Below are 17,215 nucleotides of genomic sequence, written 5' to 3' on the forward strand. Positions count from 1 at the left end.
TGTACTGTGAGTATATGTATTTTGTGCATTTCCCTCTCACCAACCCCAGCACCTACACACAGATTTAAACCCATTAATATAATGAATCATCCTCCTAATTCTGGAAGAAATGTGGAGTGGACTTCACCAAGTCACCACTGGGGGACAGTAGTAAATCTGGCAAAAGAATAGCTGAGTGGCTAATGGTAAAAATCCAACATTATACACAGACTGAAAATGTCAAGTTGTCCAAAAGTAATGTTTCTGATGCAGTGCAGGCCGGCTTTCAGCAGACGCACAGTCACATATCCCTGAGGATTCCTGATGCCCTAAAGAAGAGATTTGTGAAGAGAGCAACACACACACACACACACACACACACACACGCATGCACGCACGCACGCACACACACATACACACACAGCTATTTGGTGGTAGAATTGGGGCTTAATGTATGTAGTCCTGAGTGACAGAATCTGTAGCTGTGGGATTTCGGTCCATCAGCAGAAAGGGATGTAGTGGCAGAAACATCCAGGAAGAGGGAACCTGAAGAGAGAAGATCTGACAAAACCCCCCTTTAAACGAAAACAGTTACTAATCCCGTGTGTGTATTCCCTCTCAACCATCCTGTCTTGTCTCTGAGTCCCCGCTTGCCTATCACGATTCTGAGGCCCGAGTTTCTCACATTCATCTTCTTAGACTTTCCAGAACATCTCTGCTGCAGGTCTTCTGTGAGAGTTTATGTAACATATGTGTTTTATTTATGCCTGCCAGTGTGTGCGTGTGCACCGTGTAAAGCTAGCTGGGATGTAGGATGTCTAAGATCTGCACTGGTTGCAACAGCAGAGGAGATAAAGTTGGCCTGTGTTTCCCGGCAGTGTTGCAGATTTATCTCTCTGCTTACAGCTCCGGTTTTACTGCCCATCCACCGGCCTCCACTGGCTCCTGTGTCTTTTTTCCTCTCCCTCTCTATTTCGCGCTTGCCATAAGAGACCGGCCTCTTTCTGTGCACGTTCTAGCTATCATAAATCTGCCACAATGCCCCATAAAGCTGCTTAGGGCATGGCTCAACAAATATTAAGGAAGAAGAGAATAAATAAATAAAACTAAATAAAAGAGAAACTCTCGTCTAGAGGGAGAGACAACTATTCTGCACACAAAATGGAGCCACTGTAAAATATTTACATCAGTGTCTCTCTGTTTTAGATACTCCTCTGGGAGTCTGTGAGGTCTTACCGCAAGACACTAGACTTAATTGTTTTTTTTTCTCTGTCTTGCTTAGATATCTCACAGTGTTCCCTATTTATTCTTTCATTTATTTGTAGATGTACCAAACCTTTGGTTACCATATCATTAAAAGTAATTTCCCTTTATTTTGTGCATCTAGATAGATTATAGTTAGTTTACAACTAGTTGAGCAACCTTGCTTTTGCCTATATAATAACTAGATAAAAGCAAGCTTTCAGAATGTTTGTTACTTTGCAGTTAAATTATATCCCTGCACTCTTTGCGGAGGAAATTCTGAATTGTTATTTCAAGTTCATGAGGTTCTGGCTGTGCTCTAAAAGTCCATCCATTTCTTCCAATTATCCAATTCAGGGGTCACCCGGGGGCTTCAGCCTATCCCGGCTGCCATAAGGTACACTCTGGACAGGTGGCCAAACTGTTGCAGGGTTTACACAGAGATATTTTACGTTTACACTTACACCTAGAGCCAAATTCAAATGACCAATGAAGGTAACCCAAATAATTGCATGTGTTTGGACCAGGAGAACCTGGAGAGAACCCGTGCAGACATTAGAGAACTCAGGACCTTCTTGCTGTGGGGCAACAGTCCTAACTACCGTGTTGCCCCCTGAATATCAGGAATAGCAACAGATTTGCAATATTTGACAATTTATCACAGTTAATTGCAATATCATTGCAAACAGATTGTATGTAATTACTAACAATTGAATGGGGTCAATTACTAACTTGAGCCCATTCATTCGCAAACTGAAAGCAGACCATCTTCATCGTATTGGCTTTTTAGTATTTCAATTCAATTCAATTTTATTTACATAGCACAGAATCACAACACAAGTTGCCTCGAAGTGCTTCCCATAAACAAAGTTGCTCTAAAAGGCAGTAACTGACTGTTAGTGGTTGCAGACTACAGTGACCCTGGTCTTCAAAGCAACAATTACAAAAGGAACAAAATCTCAAGTTCATTGAACTAAGTTTGGTCACACTACTGTCTCCAACCACCATTTTCTCCAGTGTGACTCTGACATTAAAGTTGCACTGCATTTCAGACAAGAGGTATGGGTGCATGTATTTACCAGCCATGGGAGGATTAACAAAGAGATGAATCATTAAATAGGAGTAAGGACCAGATCTTGTCTAGCTTAAGGCATAGCAGAGCTTAAAATCATGATATTTCAATCTGTTATCCAATAATTTACACTATTCTTCTTTTAAAGAATTTTCTTTCAAAGTCTCTCTCTCTCACACACCCACACACACACACACACACACACACACTTACTGTACAGTACTCACACAGCAAATGCGAGAAGGAACTGACGTGAGGCTATAAATATGAGTGAGTCACTTTTGAGGGTGAAGTCTTTCCTCACAATCTCACTGGAATCAAGATAGAGACAAATGAGACAAATAGCTGAAGGGCCAACATTGTGCAACCTGTTCATGCATGGGTGTGAGTAGGCTGACATGTGAGGCTGTGCCTGTCAGTTTATCAACAGCAGCAATTTTTCACTCTTGATCAGCCAACCGTGGAGGCATTTTAAATTAACTACCTGCATTCCAGTAGCATCAGATGGAAGACAAAAGGCAAGCACTCAATGAATCATTGCAACTCTTTGTCTTTGTCCTCACCCTGTCTTTCTGTCAAATACTCTTCCAATCTCTTGTCTGACCGGCTTCAGCATGACAGACACATTGGCCATTCATAGAGCGGCAAGCACCATGTGGACAACGGACTGTGCCCAGAAATCAAGCAATATGCTGCTGCAGAAAAAAACAAACAAACAAGAAACCAAACCATACACCCTCGTGCACATACGCGCACACACTTGGTCCATCGTGACCCCACGTCAAAGAAGACAAACAACTGCAACAGAAAGTGGCTGCGTCTCCATGCGGCAAGCCTGTGTATGGATCTCTGGCAGCATATGGGCTCTCCATTGTTGACAAAACAGCCTAAGGGACATTAGTGGCGACTATTAGCATATATGGCAAACACTTTTACAGTTTTTTTTTTCCTGTTTTGCTGTTTTCTCAGCAAGTGAAAGAACCCTCATCAATCTGCGATCAGTGCCTGTAGGTGTGCTGGGCAGGATTGGTACAGTTATCCATTTGCTTTCATTTAAAAATGACACAGATAACACTGAGTGCAGAGGAAAGAAATCCCACAAAGGTCTTACCTAGCTGAAGCTCCATATTGCTAATCTTGTTTTCCGAGGGGAACAGGATCTTTGGCGGCTTGTCCGTCAAAGGAGCTGAAAAGGAAAAAAAAGGGAATATTTATTTTTGGATAAAGCAGAAATACAGACAAACACCTTTTTAATGAACTACTTCTGTAGTTTTCAGTGGGAAAAACACTATAAACGCTACGTCCAGATGAACAGAATCCACTTTTTGGTACTTCTGAATGAGCTTTTTTTAAATTTAGTTGTATGCCATGCCGTTACAGAGATTTATCATCTGTTTTTTTATTCATTTATTTTTAAAATATTTATTATATATTTTTATTAAATACATGCCCATCCCATTTTGACTTGTGCAAAAAAAGGGGGGGGGGGGGAGAGGAAGAACATTATAAGAACATTATATATTATATACATTTTATATACACATTATATACATATAATACATATATAATGTATTCTTCACTCTTTGCTTTTTTGTGGCCACATTGCTTTTAAGTGCCTATCGACCTTGGGCTTCATTTATATGGTTTAACTAATCATAATGGAATGATTACGTAGCCTAGAACATTTCACAATTTAATCTGTATGCATGACTGATAGATATCAGAAAAACCACAATCCAATGATTAAATTGTTCAGGATCGACTGACAGTTGGTTGATCAACTGCCCAGATATTATTAAAATGAAGAAACTACAATCTTTCAGCTATATATGTTTGTGCCTCAATACAACCCTGGAACTCAAGAAGGGATATATAGGTACCTTAAGCACCTCCACAGAATTATGTGTTCATTGGTGTGACCTAAAATGAATATTTAATTTGACAGGTAAACGGCTACTCTTTGACCTCTACCGAAGCAGCTATGTGCTAACCTGCCTAAGATCCACTGCAAAGTAAGTAAACACAAATGTCAAAAAGTCCAGTTAGCATCAATAGCTGCATCACAAACTCTGATACGCAACTTCACACAGGCATAGCAGTGTAGGTTGTTAGCTTCAAAAGACTAGATCTGTAAGGAAAATGCAGGAATGACCAATTTTTCTTAAGAACATAAAATAGAAAAGGCTGTATTCAACACTGGAATCACAGTTCTTCACAGCTTGGCTCCACGTTATAGCGGAAGCACGGGTGACAAAGCAGCACACCAAGAACCCTCTTCTCTTACAATATTTTATATTGTATATATTTTGTACTGTGTAAGGCCTTTTTTCTTGGGTGTGTCAGAACATGTGTCACTTTGTCTCATTTGTGTCTTCTTGTTTCTCTTTAGTGTTTTTTTAAAGTGTCACAATGAAGGAGTGGGGAAAGCTAAAAAACAAAACAAAAATAAAACAAACATTAACAAAATTTTTTTTTTTGCTTTTTCATAAAGAAATGCCTATAAATATAAATGTCCATTGTCATTATGCTGAGAGATACCCAGTAAACACAGTTTGATATTTTGTACTGGGTTAAAAAATGTTTACATTCACAACTTTAAAGGTCATTGGCAATTGCACAATGAAGGGAATTTTTCATTATAGTTATGGTTACTTTGAAGCTTACTCCTCCAGACAATACGCATTTACCTTCTTATGCATTCTTCTATGCTACAGCTATCCTTTTTGTAAAGTTCCAGTCAATTCAATTTTATTTATATATCACCTCAGTGCCTCAAGGTCAGGTAGACCCTACAATAATACATACAGAGAAAACCCAACAATCATATGACCCCTATGAGCAGCACTCTGGTGACAGCGGGAAGGAAAAACTCCCTTTTAACAGGAAGAAACCTCCAGCAGAACCAGGCTCAGGGAGAGAAGGAAGACAGTTTAGGAAGTTCACAAATCTCCAAGTTTATTTCACAGTATGTGTTACTATTTAGGATTAGATAACAACATATTTTTCAGTGTTTGAGACTTGCTAGTTTACTGTAATTCAATATGGTCACATTCCTAAACCTGGAGTTTCCACCTTTTGTGAATCCTGGAGGTGAGATACTTGGACTCTACCATTTTACACAATATGCCAAGCCACCATTCTGCTTTATTTAATGCATGTAGTGTGAGTCAAATCATAAATTATGTATTGAGTCACACCTTATGTTAAACGTAATTTACTTGGAATGTGCAGAAAATTCTTGCATTAAGGCCACAGCAAATGCTAATCTGTGACCAGCCACTTTTAAACTTACATATAACAATTCTTTAGCAGGTGTGTTTGTGCTCCCCTTTATACCCATATGGAAAGATATATATATAAATCTTATAAAGTTTGTATCTGTCTTGTGTGAAACTTGTATGAAAAGCATACAAGAGTGAAAACAGATATAAGATCCCTTAAAAAATTATATAAATGAAACTTGTATGTTTTGGATACTTACTAAACCAAGGTATAGTAAGTATTTCCATATTTGTAGAAAAAGGACACTCTCAAGACTTGGACACATTCTTTCCATCCTAATTATGACAAATGAAAGTTCTGTGTGGTTGGTAATCCAGTCACAACTCTGACACATTTAGTTGTTGCTGTGCCATTACATCATGAGAAAAAAACGGTGGCATATCAAGCGCATTATAACCCACGTTTCTCTGCTAGCAAGCATGACATGTTTGATATCATCCCCAAACATTTCTTTTTCTGTAGTGAGATGAGTGCAGAGCTCTACTGGGTTTATATTATTCCTGATGCTAATGATAAAAAATGTGGTTATCTGGAATAAAAAGGTTTGATATACATGATCGGCCACAACATTAAAACTGACAGGTGAAACTGATAACATTGTTCTCCTCATTTCAACTCCATGTTCTTTGGGAAACCTTCGGTCTTGATATTGATGTGGAGATTTTTCTGACATGTACCACTTAAGTATATGCCATCGCAGACCAAGCACACTTAAGGACAGTGTTATATTCTGAGTGCAGTGGACTCAAACGGTAAAACACCATGCCCACAGTAAAAGAAACTGCTTAGGAATTGTGCAAGGAACATGACAAGGAGCCCAAGATAATGACTTGACCTCAAAAGCCTCGAGATGCCAACTTGATTAAGCATCTCCGGGCTAAACTGGATTGTGTCCCACAGGACATCCTCACTGATAGGTATGTTGTTTTAATATTGTGGCTGATTGGTCTATATTGTAAATCTCCATGTGTAGTGATCTAATTGTATTTATTCATGTATTACATTTTGCAGTTAAGTCGGACATAAAAACACAATGTTTGAACATATTAAACAACTCTGCACACAGAAGCAGAGCCAAATCAAGCATATCTTGTACAATCAAATGAACTAAAGAGAATTCTTCATTTTCTAAAGCAGATGAAAAAAAAAAATCAACATAATACCTCCAACTACCAGCAGCTTTTCAGGCATTCCTAATTATTTTGCTGTGAATTTGTAAAGCTGCAGTGATGTGTATTCATTAAGATGTTTCCTTAGAGTGTGCACACTTGACTTCTTTTTTTCGTCTTATGATGAGGTTTCCAGCAAGCTGTTTGAAAAGCCTTTTCTGTTTTTGGGAGCAACATAATGTTGCTGCTTTGACTAAATTGTTGGGCAAGACTGAAGTACCGAAGTAAAGCTTTGTGTTAACATGTTCGGCAGTCACTGAAAGAACTACTCATGTGACGATACACGGACCAAAATGTAAACATCGGCTCTATTTTGTTCTGATTTTGTATTTATTTTTGGCTCGCCTATAACACCTGCTGATACATAAATACTGACAAAAAAGCCCATTGACATCTGTGAGAGGGGCGGTCACGGGCTTTTAGGCATGACTGTTTGCACTGTTAATAGGTAATCACACAGCACAAATTACACTGGATACTGATACAGTTTTAATTACATATCAAACTGCTATACATAATTACACAATGGGTGATCCTATAGCTAATTATACACTGGGCAAACAAATGAGGACGAGCTGTGTATGGGAGACAAAAGGGAAAGCAGATGTGGTAAGGACTGTAGACAGAGAGGTAATGCTGGTAAGACAAAAGAGGGAAAATTTAGTAAGCTAAAATAAAAAGAAGATATGAAACGTGCCCCCCCTCCCGCTTCATTTTGGCATGCTACACTTGGTTCTGAAAATCTCATTATCTTAATTACCATTCCTTCATGGGAAATACATCAATTATCATGGGTTGGGAGGGGGGACACCATTTAAAATATGGAAGAGAGGGAGCAAACAAAGGAAAGAGTCTCTGTTTGCCAATAAAAAGGAAACGTATGAAATCAAGCAATCAAAGCTATAAAAGGTAATTAAACATGCAAATACATTAAGTGATGGGTTGTTAATGCAATGACAGATTGTGTGGGCATCATGACAAAAGATTCAGATGATTTATGTATTTGTTATATAAAAAAAGGATTTTTTTTTTTTGGTTAATTTCAAGGTTACAATAAGCTTGGATTTCAACCTAAGTATGCACATCTGCTACTTCAAAATCCACTTGAAAAAGAATCCAAATGAAAAATAACTCCTGGTCCAAGAACAAATGGGCAAACTTTTGGTCAGATTTGTACTATAATGCTTTGTGGTGGTTGCAGATTGTTAAGTGTAGAAGCCCAAAATCACCATGTGGCGCTTGCAGGATTCTTTTGATCTGGCACATTCACAAAACAATGAAGTATCACACATGCAAATGAATTATATGCTACGCACTTAAATCTAATAAGCCATACTATTCCTTCAGTAATACATGTGATATAATGTAAAATGTTTTTTTATCCTTGTATAGTGGACAGACATACTGCATTTGAATGAGGAACACTTAATGAAATGTAATTTTGTTAAGAAGAAAATTTTTCAGGTCAACTTTCACAAAAAAGCAGGATGGCCACGTCCAACCAATGAGAACAAATGTTTTTCTTTTCACTAAAAGACCCTTAAACATGTAAGAAGGAGAAATTTGAGACCACACTATCAATCCTAAAGCTACTGCTCATCTCTCTTCACCTTTAGAGCCACAGCTGCCCCACAGAATCACACTCTGAGAGGAACTTCTTTTAAGTTTACATAAAATGTTAAATGGCCTGTTTGTGTATGAGCAGAGCAAGTGTCTCCATGGTGAATTTGTGTCTTTAGGGGACCTGAATGGCTCACCCGGTATGCCTGTGCAAGTTTTACTCTCTGAAATCGATGAGTCACTATAAAACATTGATGTCCCAGGGCAGAAAGGTTGTCTGTTCTCAGCAGAAAATCAGGTGGAATTAATTTTCGGAGGAGACACAAAGCATCTGTAATAAAACTTTTCAACAACACAACACTAGCATTGTGGTCCATTTAGTTTGTGTATACTTTACAACTTGTAACGTGCGAATTACAAAAAATGACTAACTGTGTGAAAATGTATAATGTAGTGTCTAATATGCAAAGTAATTAAAAACATTGCTGGATTTGTGTTTTAGTTCCTTTAACACTAGATAGTCGGGCTGCATACCTGCAAACAAGTATTAAGCTCTACTGAAGAGGACTGAATCAACCTTTGTGTGTCAGTGTGTGGTGGCCTACATGAAATATATTAATGTAGCACAGGACTTTGTGGATGTAAGCTTTGTGATCAGTCATCCACAATCCCATTTGTGCATGGTGGTAGAAAAGCTCACTGGACTTTCCAGATGGATTATTCTGGGTGACTGACTGTAGGCAAACAGCAAATTAACGAATTACAGATGGAGCTGAGATTCTTGGATCACTGGGCTTTTTCTGTTCTGTCCCATTTGTAAGAAAAAATATGCTGTTGGCACAATAGTAGCAAAGGTGAAAATGAGAAGAAATCAATGTACAAATGACTGCCATATGCTTTACAGGGACATTCACAAACACGAAAAGACTTTGTTAGAGCGTGTCCGTGCATGGACGCGCTCTCGTGCACGTTACGTTGCGAACCCTTGGTTTAACAAAATTAGCTCCCAAAGGTTTTTGTTTTAACCAACAAAGGCAGTCACGCTGAATGAGAAAAGCAAAAAAAAAAAATGAAGGAAAGAGACTTGAAAAATATGAAGTCCCTGTGAGTCTCCCAACACTGCTAAGCTTCACTAGAGAAGTCTCAGTTCTCCGCTACAGCTGGCAGACTCCTATATGGTACTGCAGGAGATCACTATATATTACCATTGACCTTCCTCTGCAGCGTGGTCACCTTAGAGCCAGTTTCATTTCATTCCTAATGGTGCAATAACCAGTGTGTATGATTCTCTTATAAAGTCACCTCAGAGTATACAGAATTCACTTCCCGATCTGACCATTTCCCACATGAGAGAAGCTGTATGGGGAGCTTGTCTGTGTCATCCAGAGGAAGCTAATAAAAGTATCCAAAACCACTTCATGCTCCCCCGCTGTGCACCAGTGTTATGCTCTCTAAAAGCCCTGCCTCTGGCAAAGCTGAAATACTTCAACATCAAAGCAACAGGAGTGTGCATTCTGTCCAGCAAATAAGGCCAGACAGGTTCCTACATCATTGTCACTGGCACAGTCAAATGGCTATCATCGCAAAAAGTGAAAACAATTGGCCTCTTGTGGCCAAGTAGGCAGTCGAGCTTTTCTGACTAAGCAGCTCTCTAAGAGAAACAATGTGATGATGCAACATGGCAGTGACCAAGCTGTTCAAAGCAGGGCTCCAGCTGCGAGGCCTCAATAACCCATATCTTTGTTAAATAAGAAGAAAGAGGAAATTAAAAGTGTCCGCCTGTCAGTTCCCTGCTTGTTTGAAGAATATACGAGCCATTAGAAACTACATTCAGTGATTTATTACCTATTAAGTACAGCATTGTTTAAAAAAATGCATTGCTGATTCCTAGTTTCACCTCCTGTCTGCTCTCTCAGCAGGTGTGTTTATGCGTAGTGGGTTACACATGTATGCTCACGTGCAGGAGGAGCTACTCACACACGTCATCAGGTTTTTTTACTTAACATCCCTTAACTAAAGCACCACCTCCACACAATATCATATTGTTTTGCCTCAAACTTTATTTACTATTTAAAGAGCACCCTAATCAAGACTTTTCATTCTCTCAGCACAGGATTTATGGAGGCTGATAGAATAATGTGTGTTTCACACTAAGAGATACAGTTAAGCATTCAGGGAATAGGAAGAGTACTTGAAATGAACGAGGAGGATTTTTATTGGCGTATTGTTTGCAGAACGAACAGTGAGCAGAAAGTAAAGATGCTAAGGTGAGGGGAGAAGAGAGTCAGAGGTAACCACAATGTTTAATCGTCTCCCTTGTGTGTGACAGAGCAGGGAAAAAAATGAGAACACTCTGTAAAATTCTTGTGTTTATAAAATAAGTTCTCAGATACAGAAAAACATAATTCATCCGCAAATTCTTGAACCACACAGAAATAAATATTTTAAACGGGACTTGCTTCACTGTTGAACTGACAACACTTACTTCGTTTGTAGATCTAATTAAATTAAGCAGAAGTAATTATACTGATAAAGCAGGTACTGTATGGGCAAAACTAGTGCAACAAATGTAGTCACTCTTTCCCACCTCTCACTTGCATGAGCACAAAAATAAAATACCACCACACACACACACGTGTGCAGCCTGCCCAATCCACTTTCCTCACGTTCCTTAGGGATGTGTGACACATATGGTGTGCCGAACTCTGCTGTGTTACAGTTTGAGATATGACTGTTTCAGCGCTACACAGATGCTCTGTGTCAAACTAACTTGGACTTGAAGCAAAGACTAACAAGGCAGAGTTCAATCCATTTTGATAATCTTTAAATGAAATATTGAGTTATACAACAAAGGCAACAAGGTAAATCCTAATAAAATGACTATATCGAATACAGGAGGAGGGAATTTTGTTTGTGTGCAAACTTTATCCATGCTCTTCTGTAAAACCCATGCAAGTGTGCCCTTCAACGCACTCATGTTTATTTGAACTTACTCGTAAAGAGGACAGGCAACTACTACTGGCAAGAAAAAGTTAGTATAGAGTTATGCAAGTGCTTCTGTGATGTATAAAGTTTAAATGAATATGAATAAAATGGAGGGCACATAAAAAGTGTGCATGCATGCTTGTGCTTACTTAATACGTTTCTGCTGAACTGTTGTTGAAACCTTGATCAGGTATGAAGTAGAAAGGGACAAAGATAAAGAAAAACAAATAATGAAAACACCAAGATCGAGGAGAATTGAGCAGAAGAGGTAAAAGTAGGAGATGGCGAAAATAAAGAGGGTAGAAAGAAGACACACTTGATGAAGAGACTGCCAAGATGCTGGTTTCAGTCATGCAGTACTGCTGATGAAGTATCAATACACCAGAAATCTATGTGGGTGTCGCTTAGCATAGTCTGCTTTGTGCCCCCCTCTCAGCTCACAGCTCTTTTCATCTCTGTCTGATCTTCTGCGCTCTTAACCTCTGTTGCTGTAGCACAGCGTTATTTTCCTTTATTCCACCTCACTAAGGAGCGTGGCCCTTTCTTCCCCCACTGTCATCTTTTCATTCATTTGTCACTGTCCCACAATTGGCCCCCACCCCCACTCCTTTTACCCTTTCAGAAAGCCTTGTCAGTTCTTTTCTTAGCTCCTCTGCACTCAACTCAGCTTGTGCCTGTACCTCTGCCTTTCCCCGGCAGCACGTATAGGACCTGTGTGCCTGTGCAGTGTATCTTGGATGATATCAGTGTGAACTTTAACGTTTCCCAATGGGTAAGAGTACACTGTACTGTTCTTCTATTAGGGCGCGGCTCACAGACAGTGTTTATGTATTCAATATTGCAAGTCAGCGCGTACGTCTGCCAGTATGCAACCTAAGCACGCACTAATTAACACACAGAAACACACGCACATGCACACACAACTCCCTATGTACCTCAAATGGTACATACACCTTCCTGCTAGCCTCAGATAACAAAACCCAGTGGGTGACCTGTGATAAAGGAGCCATTTTTATTAAATGACAGAGCAAAATGTACAAAATACACCTGTGTGGAGCTTATGCAGATAGGCAGAGGAGGGATTCAACAAGGGAGACATGTGACAACACAAAGAGAGAGAGAGATGAAACATTGTCAGCCAAGACAGATACTGACCATCAAAATATCCGGCAGCTTCTCCTGGTAGGCAGTGACAGAGGATTAGCTTCTAATCAGTGGCGATCTCTGTGGGTGATTCAGAGGGAAACCCTAGTGGTCTGGTATCCATTCTGTTATTCTGTTAGAGCAGAAGGACAAGGCTAACCCAGTCAACTGCAGGGGAGGGCCAGTGCAGGTGGATATACACCTGAGGGACAGGATTAACACAGTCCTGGCACATTACAAGCAGCATGCACAGAGCAAAATCCCAATGGAAGGATGCGTTTTTGCCACGCAGTACACCAACCTCAGGTCTGTCCAGGTGTGTAAACACATTGGTAGTGCCAACAGGCTACCTGCGACGACACATACAGACCTGAGATTTACATGAAGTAACAGAGGAACAGACAGGCAGCCTGCAGGGTCACCTCGCTGCCATCTGCTTCATCAACTCCCTTTGACCCATCTCCACGGCATACTCTGCAGCTCCCAGAATCTACTGTTGCCCCTAATCTGTGTATTTTAACACAGCCACAAATGTGCACAGTTACTGCATAGCACCCTGCTTCAAAAAAAATTGCGAGGTCGCATTACATATAAATATAGACATAATTTAATTCATTTTTGCAAATCATTTAAATCTTATATTTAACTGAAAACTGTTCAATTGAGAAAGTACACATTTTTTACAGTTGGTACGGGTGAAATAAGTCACTGAAAATGTTGTGTAATAACTAGGGATGGGTACCGGTATCATAAACGGTAGTAACCAGACCGAAAAGCAGCGCACATTTCGGTGCTTTATTTCAGTGCTTTTTTTTTCCTGAGCTGTGATACACTTTAGATTCTAGCCAATCATTTTACGTTTCCGAGGATAGTAGGCGGGTCCAGGTACGTACGTTCTTTAAGAGCAGAGCTACAGATTAAAAATGCCCAAGGAGGACCGGTCAAATGTATGGCTGTACTTCACAGCAAAATATGCAAACTCAGCAGCCTGCAACAAGTGCTTTAAGGTGATACTGTGATACTGTCAAAGGAGGTAACACCTCAAATCCGATGAAACACCTGGCGAGGCATAGCGTTTTTTTTAAAAGCCGAGAAATGCGCCGTATTTGATAGCTTGCTGCAGACCTCACTCCGTGCACATCTACTGCGGGTGGGTTGCCAGTTATCGGACCCGGAGCAACATCCCCCAAAAACCCGAAGAATAGAGTCCTGGCCCCTAGCTCTGCCAGTGTAGCAGAAATGATGACGGATGATGATGGCAGCAGCAGCCGTTCTTCTCTGCGTGAGTAGCTTAATGTTGTTCGTGTGTAATTTACGTTGAGTAGGCTAACCACGTTATTACATTAATGCATGTAAGGTGAACTAGCAAACATCATCATAGCTACATGCGGCTGTCTTCTTGTTTGATGGCAGATGCTCCCTTCACCCTGGCCAAAAAGGCTAAAATGACCAAAGAAAAAGTGGAAAACAGTTAAATATTGAGAGGTTTTTGGATAAAGTTTGTGTTTTTTTCCATTGTTTAAGCACTGCTTCCAGCCAAGAGTGATACCATATATGCCCCATAGCTGCAGAAAAGGCTAACATTGTTATCTTTTTACAAAAAAACAGCTGAACATGAGAGGTTTTTGGACAAAGTTGGTGTTCTCCATTCTTTAAGCACCGGTTTGAGCACCATTTAAGCACCGGCACCGTTTCAAAAGTACCGGTTTGGCACCGGTATCGGATAAAACCTAAACGATACCCATCCCTAGTAATAACATTATTCATGTGGTTTTGTGGTCAGTTAATTTAAGGTGAAGAGGTTACTTGGAACCATTCAGCAGTCCTGTATTTTCAATAAACTTTGCTTAAACGGACACGACCCTCATGTTTTTATTTGTTGAACTTTACTCTTCCCTGTTACATCAGTTCTGGTGGCTCCATAGTATAGTGCTTTACACATTTCCCTAACATATGAAAGGTGCCCTGTTTGAGACCAGGAGGAAAGACAAACACCTTTGGGGTTGCGTCAGGAAAGGCATCTGGTGTAAAAATCTGCCAAATCAAATATGTAGAGCTATCAGCTGTGCTGAAAGAAGCTTCTTGCAGTATTGTTTAGTCATCTAAATTTGTGGCAAAAATAAAAAGACAGGAGGCAGAGCTGAAGATGTTAAGATTTTCATTGGGAGTGGCCAGAATAGAAACAATTAGAAACAGGAATGTCAGACTGACGCTCAGGTCGAGAACTTTGGAGCCAGTTAGAGAAGCAAGGCTGAGATGGTTTAGACATGTGCTGAAGAGTTAAAGTGGATATACTGGACAAAGGGTGCTGAACACAGAGCTGCCAGGCAGGAGGAAAAGCAGAAGGCCACAGACAAGATTAGAGAGGTGTAGTAAAGGACATGCATAGGGTTGGTGTGACAGAGAAGGATGTTAGGAATAGGGTCAGATGGAGGCAGACAGTCCATTGTGGTGAAAACCTCTAAAAAGAGCAGACGAAAGAAAAAGAGGACTCAGCCATCTAAATTTTTTAGTGCTAGTTGCCCAGTTTTAAAGACATTTGCTGAGATGTTGCCATCTTTTGAGTATAATGGAAACTTGTAGTGCTCAATGCACTAAAATAATACAAATAAATGATACCCATAACGAAAAAAGAAACAAAACAAACAAAAAAGCCTTTTTGTTGGCAGTTTCTTGTAGGCACTATTTTATTTGAAACTACACTCATCAAATCTATGACTCTTACTCACAGGAATGGACCTTTTGTCTGCTAGTGATGAACGGCCCATGCAGGTGACAACATGATGAGATATAAACATTAAGGACCTCTTCATCAGCTTAGCTGTAACGCTAGATAGCTGCTATTTCTGACTGGGACACCAGCAGGCTGGTCATCTGGCCATCTGGTTTCATTATATTCAAAAGAAGAACATGTCTACAGCCAGGCCAAATTTACTAACAGCCTGTGCCAAGACAAAAGCCTATTATATCAATAAAAAACTATTCTCTTCACAGTGTCCGTTTTAAAAATGAAAGGCCAGGACATTTCAGCAGCTGGTCTTATTGTAATTTCCCTTCAGAGTGTAAAAGTTTCAGAGAAGCATATTTGAAAGAATGAATGTTAATTTATTTGGAGTTTATTGGAACGAATGCCTAATTAGTGTGGGTGAACGGCAAAAAGGGTGTGTTCCATATCTCTTCTGTTTAGAGTTTACCTTGACGTATTGCTGCTCCTCAGAAACACTGGTATTTTGACAAAACGTCCACATTGTTCTGGTCATTTGACACACAGAATCAGGTTTCTCTGTTGGAACAGTTTGTAATGATGCTGTGATCCACCTTCACTGTCCAGAGCATGGCTGTCTCCACCTACAAGACCACACACAGTCCAATTTCTAATAGAAGAGTTTTCCTTTATATCAAAAAATATTGATTCTTCTCCAGCTGCCTCACACTGCCACACTGTTTCCAGACAGAAAGGTTTCACAGACGTGTGAAACCTGTGCTTATATTGTATTATTTTAGTTAGCAAGAGTACTCTGCCTGTTTTTCACCTGCTGATTTGCACTGGTCACAGTCAAACTGACTTTGATTATAAATTTGCACATTGTAAATGTGACTCCAAATCTCTTGTCTATTGCCATGACTGGTTTGTCTCCACGGATTTTTGTGAGCTGGTCGTATTTTTTTAGAACCAAGTTTCAATTTACTTTCCAACCAAAAGCAACGTTTTTCTTAACTAATGCCAGTTGATTTCCTATTGTCACAGCTGCTGTAAATTCATGGGTTACTGTCAAGATATAATTTAAAATGGTGTGTACGCAGCAACCCGATGATGTAGTTTGCTATAGACTTGGCATATTAAAGTCGCATGTTTGTTGTTCACACACTGTTCAAGTGATAAGAAAAGACAAGTGGAGATGAGTAGAAGGCAAAAACTCAAATCAAAAACATGAATATTTAATTTCAACCTGTCCATATGTTTATTTGATAGTGTCCCTTTGATGAAAGTCCACATTGTTATTCATCCTGACAGAAGTGTTTGTCAGCAGAACCAATTGTCTCAGAGGACTAAGTGATTTTTACATCTCTGTCCGAGCGCTCAACTATTTATCAGCATCCTGTTCTTTCTTGATAGGGCAGGCATGCAAAATGGATTCTGCTTAGGTGGAAACAGGTGATGACGTTAGACTAGGTGATGAGTACATGCGGACAAAGTGGAGAGAAGCTGAGCAGCTGGAAGGGGAGAGAGAGACAACTTGCCAGGCTCTCAGATTCTTTTGACTCTGCACACCACACAACTTAAAAGGACTATGTCTCTGAAAAATTGCTTGACACACAGAACAGCAGCAGAGCAATATCCCAAAATATGCCAAGGTACTATTCCCATGGAATAGTGAATACTTTGTTGATAGAACTGATGATTCTTACCACACATCTGTCTTCCTTCTTTTTTCTATTCTACTGCAGAGAGGTTTCAAAATGTAACACCTACATGCCAAGAGATGTTTGCCGAAGTAAAACTGACTTAAAGGAACAGTCCTCCTAAGAGGAATGATAGCATGGGTTGTTGCAATAAGTCCCCTCCAAAAGCAACTAGATATACAGTACTTCCTCAACTATCTAGTGTTTGTCAGTTAATCAATGCCAGTGTTGGGGAGTAACGGAATACATGTACCGCAGTTACGTATTTAAAATACAAAATATGAGTAACTGTATTCCGTTACAGTTACCATTTAAAAAGGTGGTATTTAGAATACAGTTACTTTGTTGAAATAAATGGATTACACGGCGGTATTTTCCT

General features: G+C 39.8%; 1 protein-coding gene across 7 annotated transcripts in view; it reads right to left on the reverse strand.

Moving 5' to 3' along the window:
- The window catches only part of il1rapl1a (interleukin 1 receptor accessory protein-like 1a), a 184,522-nt gene that overhangs the window by 54,649 nt on the left and 112,658 nt on the right, over window positions 1–17,215 (reverse strand). For all 7 annotated transcript variants that reach the window (XM_084954857.1, XM_084954856.1, XM_084954855.1 and 4 more), the window contains one exon: window positions 3,405–3,479. In XM_084954857.1, the coding sequence (XP_084810983.1) occupies window positions 3,405–3,479 (75 nt within the window). The remainder of the gene's footprint in view (window positions 1–3,404; window positions 3,480–17,215) is intronic.

The sequence above is a fragment of the Perissodus microlepis genome, chromosome 16 (genome assembly GCF_051167445.1).
Source record: "Perissodus microlepis isolate ML-2025 ecotype Zambia chromosome 16, ASM5116744v1, whole genome shotgun sequence".
Taxonomy (NCBI): Eukaryota; Metazoa; Chordata; class Actinopteri; order Cichliformes; family Cichlidae; genus Perissodus; species Perissodus microlepis.